The 8,286-nt window shown below is 27.3% G+C and overlaps 1 protein-coding gene across 1 annotated transcript; it reads left to right on the forward strand.

Annotated features, from left to right (window-relative positions):
• Nucleotides 1–5,708: 5,708 nt before the first annotated feature.
• Nucleotides 5,709–6,960, forward strand: DSM5745_00789 (uncharacterized protein; the record flags this gene model as incomplete). Its single annotated transcript, XM_026742805.1, has 2 exons — nucleotides 5,709–5,938; nucleotides 5,991–6,960. 2 exons carry the CDS (start codon nucleotides 5,709–5,711, stop codon nucleotides 6,958–6,960), a joined length of 1,200 nt encoding a protein of 399 aa, XP_026608650.1.
• Nucleotides 6,961–8,286: the final 1,326 nt, after the last annotated feature.

The raw sequence follows: 8,286 nt of genomic DNA on the forward strand, positions 1-8,286 counted from the left end.
AAAAAGGCTAATTTTAATATAAAAACTATTAGGAAACCTACTTATATAAGTTTAAAAATTTTTTTAATAAGGCTTTAAAATATTTAAATACCTTAGGCCCTAGTAGCTTAATAAGGTTATTTATTATTTATTTTTTAATAAAAATAAACTAAATATTAACCACGCCCTTGGCCTTTTTTTTAAATAAAATAATATTAAATATTAATATACTTACTTTAAGTATAAAACTAGGGGTTATTAGCTAATACTATAATACCTTTATTATTTTTATAAATTATAATAATTATAAAATTTATTTTTTAAGTATTTATAAGCTTGCCTAGCAAGTAGCAAAGCTAAATAACTTTTTTAATAACTTATATTTTTTTATATACTTAGCTTTATAAAAAAATAAAGCCATGGTAGGCTAATACTTAAAAAACTAGTTAATAATTATAAAACCCACGTGGAATATATATTTAAAAATAAAATAATATATTTTTAGGTTACTATCTTAATTAATATTAATATAATTAGTTAATAATTAAAAATCCTTAAAAAACACTAGTTTATAATTTATAAAGCCCTAAAGGTAGTAAAGCACGCGCTTAATAATTATTATATATTTTTTTATAGGTTTAATAAGAAAATAGCTTAAAGTAAACATGGGGTAGGTAATATTAGCCTAAGTCCTTAATATAAAATATATTAAAAACCTAATAATACTTTAATACTACTTTAAAATATTTACTAAAGCTTTATATTTTTTAGAAGCAGGCTTTAGCTTTAAGTAAGAATTTATTAATATATTATAAACTTTAAAGTTATTTATACTAAACTAGTAAAAAGTCTTATTTATATAACTAAGCTAGAAAAGCTAAAGTATTTAGTTAACCTAATTTTAATAAACTTTTATATTAAAATAATAATAATAAGGGCTAAAATTAGATATTTTAAAGTGCTTACTTAAAATATTTTTAATTTTTTAAATTTAGACTTTATCCCTACCAACTAGCAAGAAATTATTTATATATATAATAATAAAAATCTTGCTATTAGTAAAAACTCCTAAGTTAAAATAAATAAAATAAAAGCCTAGTATAATTAAAAAGTTTATAAATAATTAGTACTAAATGCGCGGTATTTATTTTAGGTTATAAAAAGCCTTTTAAAGCTAGTAAACATGCTTAAAGCTATTAGTAAAAAAATAAGGCTATTTTATAAAAATTATAATATTAATATCCCTGTATAAAAAAGCTATTTTTATATTTATTTACTTAATTTTAAGGTCTAGTATAATAATAATAATAAAAAAACCTTATAGCTTATTAGCTTTACTACCTTAGTAAAGGTTTTATAATAATTAAGCTTATAAATTTACTTAAAGCTATAAACTACTTAATAAGCTTTATAATAAAAAATTTAGCCTTTTAATTTTTTTTTAATTCTTAGGACCTATTTATTAAAAAGCAAGTATTTTTTAAAAGGCAAGTTAATAAGATTTTAAATTTTATTTTTTATTAAAAAATTATATTTTTTTACATGCCTTTAAACCACTTATTTTATTTATTTTTAGCCTTAGCTTGCTAAACCATTAGTTTATCCCTTTTAAAAATTTACTTATAAAGTATTATAACTAATACTAAAATATTATTTAAGCTAGGCTTATTAACTAGTATTTAAAAATTATTTAAATAAAGTTTATTAACTAGGGTAATTTTATTTTATATAGCTTTAATAATATTTTAAAAATAAAATAAATAGGCTAGCTTATCTAAAATTTAAAAAGCCCTTTTAAAATTAGTAATAGCCTAGGTATATATATAATATATTAAGCTAGTATTATAAAAGCTAAAATCTAGGTTTTTTAAAAATATATTAGCTTTAGTAATTAAATTAATAGCTTTTATTATTAAATTTTTAAGATTTATATACTTAAAAAAGTCCCTGGGAGCTAAGCTCTTTAAGAATTTATTTTTAAGATTTTTTTTAATATTTAAATTAACATTAGCTAGTAAGTTTTTAAAAATAAAGATTTTTAAAGATACTAAAGCTTTAGGTGCCTTAAAAATAAAAATCCCTAAAAATTTTAAAGCTTTAGGTAGTACCTTAGGGATAAAAATCCCTGGAGGGCTTAAAAGTAAGGCCTTGGGGATAGAAATCCCTAAAGAAGGTAAAGCCTTAAAAATAAAGATTCCTAAAGGCGCTAAAGCCTTGGGGATAAAGGTCCCTAAAGGCGCTAAAGCCTTAGGAATAAAGGTCCCTAAAGGCGCTAAAGTAGTTACTTTTAAAGGATTTAGCCTAATATAGTAATTTTTAATAATATTAATATTATATACTAAAACCACGTGGCTATTATCCAGGAGAACCTAGTATAACTTATTTATTTTTTTATTAAAATTAACTAGCCTTTTAATTTTTATTTTACTATTTTTATAAAGCTTTTTTTACTTTTTTAGTAGGTTTAGAGTATAAACCTTAAACTAAAAATATAAATATAAAAAATATTTTGTTAGTGGCTGTACTAGGCTTTAAATAGTATAATATTATTTAGTATAAAATATAGAGTTTAATTATATAAATAACTAGTATTTTTATAAAACTTAAATTATATATTAACTAGGGCTTTAGTATTATATAGTATAAATTATATAAAGTTAAGTAGCTTATTAATAAGTACTTTAATATAGCTATTTTATTTATATTAATTTATATTAAAGGTTTTTATAATAGCTTTAAAGCTATAAATAAGGTATTATAAATTATAAATATTTTTTTTTAATTATAGTGTACGCGGCGTAATAAAAGTTTAGGTATATTATACTAATAAATAATAAAAAAAGCCTAGGTAATAAATTTATTTTTACTAGCTAGTATTATAACCTAGTAATAATAAAATTTATTATTTATAATAAAGTTAATATATACCTTTTTATTAAATAAAAGTAAATATAAGCTAAAAATATTTATATAAAGTAATTTAAATAATTAATTAATAAATATTATAATACTTTTATAAGGCTTAGCCCGCTAGCGTGTAGTAATATAAAATTTATAAATATAATTTTTAAGTATATACATGCTATAAATCACCTTTTTTATTTTATTAAGCTAATTTTTAAAGGTATGGCCTATTTATTAATACTAAAGCTAAAAAAATTTATTTTAAAAAATAAAAGTTACTAGTATTAAAATAACTAGTATTACTAAACCCTAATAAAAGTTAAAAAAAATACTTTATAAACTTTAGTAGTTATATACTAAGCTAATTTATAATTATATAAAGTAATAATATTAGTACCCTATAGCTTTTTAGCTTTTATATTCTATTAATTAAAGCTAACTAAGTAATACTTATTTAATAGTTAAAAAATAAATATTAGTATAAAAAATATATTAAGGTAGTATAAAATATTATTTAAAGCTAAAATTTTAAGCTAGCTATTAATATAGCAAGGGATTTTAATAATATTAATACCTTAGGTATTAAAAACTCCAGGGCTAATATTTTTAATATTAAGGCTAATATAAGGCTTAAAGTTTTAAAATAAAAAGTAATTATAAATAATATATTATATATAGCTATTATTTATAGTAATTTATTAAATAAAACTATTTTAAATAATTTCTTATTTAAAATTAAAGTTAATTTAAGTTATAAGCACTAGCTTAAGCATAGGCTTTATATTTTTCTTAAATTTAAAGTTTTTTTAGGGTGCTTAGCACCCTTACCACCCTAGGAGTTTTTTTAAGTAGTTTTAAGCTTAAAATAAAATTAATAATAAGTTTTTTAGCTATAAAATAACATGTTATAGTAAAAATAATAATATATAGTAATATTTATAATACCCTTATTTTTATATATTTAAATAATATTAAGGTAATTTTTATAATATTTAGTATTAGGTTTTATAAATACCTTACTAAAAAAAAGTGCTAGGGTGCTGGTGCCCTAGTTTTAGTTTAATTTAGTAAACTTAGTAATAATTATAAAGTTATTTAAAAAGGTAATTAATATAGTAGTATTCCTTAAAAAGCATTTAATAATTTAGTTATTAAAGTATATAACCTTAAAATAATTAAATTAGTTACCTAGGGCTTAGTAAAAAATAATAATAATAAGCTTAGTTAAAAAAGTAATATTAATATAGGTAAATTTTTATTAAATCTTTTTAAGTTTCTTACTAAGGTTAAAAATACTTTTATTATAAAATAGGAATATTAGGTTAGCCTAGGTCTTAAAAATTATAATATTAGTATTAGGTTTAAGGTAGCTTTTAATCTTATTAAGTAGCTTATACACTATTTACTTATTAATAAAAAAATTTTATAAATTAAAACTTAAATAATTCAAAATTAAAATTATAACCTAATTTTAGTTTTATTACTAGATCTTTACCTTATTATGATTTACCAGGGGTATAGGCTTAATAATAATAGTTTTAATAATAAGCTAAGTAGAAGGTATAGTAGTAATTAAAAACCTGCTATTAATACTTATATTTTTAGCTTGGCTTATAATAAATTATTAGCTAGGGATTTTAATATTTTTACTTACTAAAGTTAATATAATAAAAAAGAAATTAATAAGGGTTTTTACAAGGCGTTTTTAATTTAGTTATTTTAAAAGATAGCTATAGCTAGCCTTTTAAAGCTTTAAAAATACTTGCTAGTTTTATTTAATTTACTAGTTTTTTAATATTAAAACTAAAATATTCTTTACTTTAATTAAGGTTATTTTTTTTATTTTAACTTAATATAGGAGAACTAGACATAAAAAAAACTAAATAATAAAAAAATTAAAGTAATTTAAAAGCCGGGAATTAAAGCGCTTGGAAATTAAAAACCTAAAATAATTAAAAATAGTAAGCCTTAAAAAGTTATTATAATAAGGTTAAAATTAAATAAGCTAAAGCCTATACTAGGATAATTATAAAAAAAAATTAATAACTAAAAATAACTAGTTAAATATTTAAAAATTAGTTTAAATTTTTAAAAAGTAGTTAAAATTAAAGTTTAAATTAAAAAATTTAAAAATATTATATTACTTTTAAAGATCCTAAAACTCTTTGGCTATTAAAAAAAACTTATTTTTATTAAAAAATTAAATATATATAGCCCTAAAAAGCGGGTATTTATAAAGTTAAAAGCTAATTAAAAAGGTAAAAATAAAAAAAAAATAAATAATTTAATATAAAATAAAACAAGGCTATAATATTTATACCCTTATAATAAGGCCTTTATTTTAAGTATAGGGCTTTTTAATTACTATAATAACTAGTAAAGTTAAAAAAAATATAAAATTAAATAGGTAAAATAAAAAAATACCATGTATTTAGTTAGTATAGGTTAACTTAAAAAAAAAGACTTTTAGTTAGGTATATAAGTTAAGTAAATCCAGGCTTATAACTTACTAAAAAAAATAAATAATTATTATATATAAAAGTTTTTTATATTACTTAATATTTTAAGCTAAATATTTTAGGGATAAATAAAAAGTTTTATGGTGGCCATTCGGGCCGGAAGAACCTTCCTCCACCGGAGGCCTAAGGTCGCCGGTGGCCTCAGGCACCCACTTCCAGCAGGGTGAATGTCCCCGAACAGTCAACTGGTGCGGAACGACGTTTATTCACCCAGCTTCGGGACTTCCCCCCAGCGACTTAAAGCGAACCATCGCCCACAACCAGACCACGACGCCGCACCAAACATTCCTGCTCTTTTTTTCGAAAATGAAGATCTCCTCTGGGACCATGCAGGCCGAGATTCCGATGGCCGTCAAGGGAGAAATCAAACCACCCAATGCCAGATTACCCCCAGTATCGCTGCGCGATAAAGGTGCAGCAGTGGGCCAACTGTTGTCTGTTGTCCCTACTGTGCTATTTTCCCTTTTCCGCCGGCGGGCATTCAGGCGTTCGGCCCTTCCATTACGAGAGGATATCAAACGGACTCTTATACGCAGGTATGGCCCTTCTCTCCGCGGGTGCTTGCGCAATAACTGACCGGATTTTCAGCTGCGCAGGGCTTCCGCTGTCAATCCTGATGCGCATGATCAAATCCGACAAGCCCGAAGCCATATTCCAAGCCACGCGTTTCCGCAACACCAAAGCACACTTTGGGATTCCGGTGTCGACTGCCCATTTCTCGGGCTATTGGCTTGTCAAGCAACCATCCGACAGCCGTATCTCAGGGCGCCGTCGCGTCGTGATGCTGTGGATTCATGGCGGCGCTTACTGCGTTGGAGATGAATTTGCGGGACTTGGTTCACTCCTGCGGCTCGCTGAATTGGCTACCGACCGGGGTATTGATCTTGACATCTTCTCCCTGGAGTACACGCTCGCTCCGGAGGCAAGATTTCCAGTGCAGCAACAACAGGCGGTCTCTGCATATCGCTTTCTGCTTGAGCAGCAGCAGGTCGATCCGGAATGTATCATTGTGGGCGGCGAGTCGGCGGGCGGCCATCTCGCCATTGCCTGTCTCCAGGGAATTGCGCGCGCCCATCTGCCTCGACCAAAAGGGTCGTTGCTTCTCTGCCCTTGGGTCAACATGACGAACACAGCTGCTTCGTTCGAACGAAACAAATGCAACGACATACTGGTTAAGGACTCTTTGGACAGGTGCGCGGCGCTTGCCCTTGGGCCTGATGCGTCTCAGGATTGCAGGAATCTTCTCAACTTCTGCGTCCCGTCGACCGGAGACTTGCAATGGGCGAACATACTGCCACCGCGAACGTGGATGAATGTGGGATCCCATGATCTTTTCATCGATGATATCATCTCCTTTCAGACGATTATGGCGGCGGAAGGCTTAGACATCGTGCTGTCGATTACCGAGGGAAAGACTCATGGATGGCAAGCGATGGCGGATAACACATCATCTAAGACCTACTTTAACTTGGCGCCTGGGGAGGCGCTTCCTCCCGGCTGCATGCCTGGCAGCGCAAACATGCTCTTGGGTTTATCATGGCTGCTAGGTTCTCAATAGCCTAGCTATTGTTAGCGGGCGAGGTCTCGGTGACGACGGGGAAGAGAGCGGGGCAGACCCAAACCAAATAGACATGCTTTTGATTAATGCAATAAATATCTTGGGCCATTTCACTCTGTTTAATATTATATTCCACTTATGCCTAAGAATCGCAGAGTTGACTCTCTGCAGCGGAAACCGGCATGTCCCATAAATGATTTTGTAACTGACGGTCGGGTCCCTTCCCGCTCATCTGAGAGAGTAAAAAAAAGCAAAGAGAGCGGATGACGTTGTTGGTAGCCCTCTCGGGCAATTAAAAAGGTTCTGCCACATAGGCTTAACAGCATGCTTAATTTAATTTAGCTTAACGCGCCCAAGGGCCGTTTTAATTAAAAAAGTAGTTTAAAAAATTAAGCATGTATTAAGCTTATTAAGCATATTTATTATTTAATTTAAATAAGCTTAACGCGGTGCTAGCATGGTTAAATAAGTATTATATTTATAAAGGCCTTGTAACATGTTTTAATATTTTAAAAAAATTATTTTATATCAAAATTTATATATAAAGTAATTTTTATATTATAAATAATACTTAAAGTTTATTTATTAAAATACTTTTTAACTTTTAATAATAACTAATATAATTTAATCAAGGTGCTTATAAATAATATTATATTATTTATTTTCAATAACTAGAAATATTAGGGGGGGTATTAATATTATTAATTAATATATTATATATAATATTTATATTTTTATATAAAATTATATAGTATTATAAATATTATACTTAATTTAATAATTTAATATATTTAGCACGCCATGTTAGGGTTATATAATATTACCTAATTTAAATTACCAGCACCATAAATTTAATAAGTTTTGCCAAGCGCTCCCGTGGCAGAACCTCTCTAATAGAGAAAGGAGCAAGTTGTTCATTGAAAGCTAGAGCTACCTAGGGGTTTATATAAACATCCTGAGCCTTTAGAAACTTATTAGTGACCTAATTCCTTCACCGGGATAGTAAGGCATTAAGCGCCTTACTTTTTTATACTAACGCGGCATGTGGAGGCGTTAACAAATAAGAACTCCACCAAACTCCACCTTTGGCTGACACAGGCCATGGGTCCTCTCTTAAAAGTGGAGCACGTTGTGCCTCTATTCCTCTAATATTAACCACCTTTGATTGTTTGAAGCTTCTGACACCATAATACACAATGAGTGTGATTCCAAAAGACAAGCAAATGGAAATGGCCCTAGAAGCCTATAATATGGGCTGTTTCAAATCAAAAACCGCGTGTGCAAAGGCATATAGCGTGCCTAAAAGCACCCTTATCAACTGTCTTA

Source organism: Aspergillus mulundensis (genome assembly GCF_003369625.1).
Source record: "Aspergillus mulundensis strain DSM 5745 chromosome Unknown scaffold_0, whole genome shotgun sequence".
NCBI classification, from domain to species: Eukaryota; Fungi; Ascomycota; class Eurotiomycetes; order Eurotiales; family Aspergillaceae; genus Aspergillus; species Aspergillus mulundensis.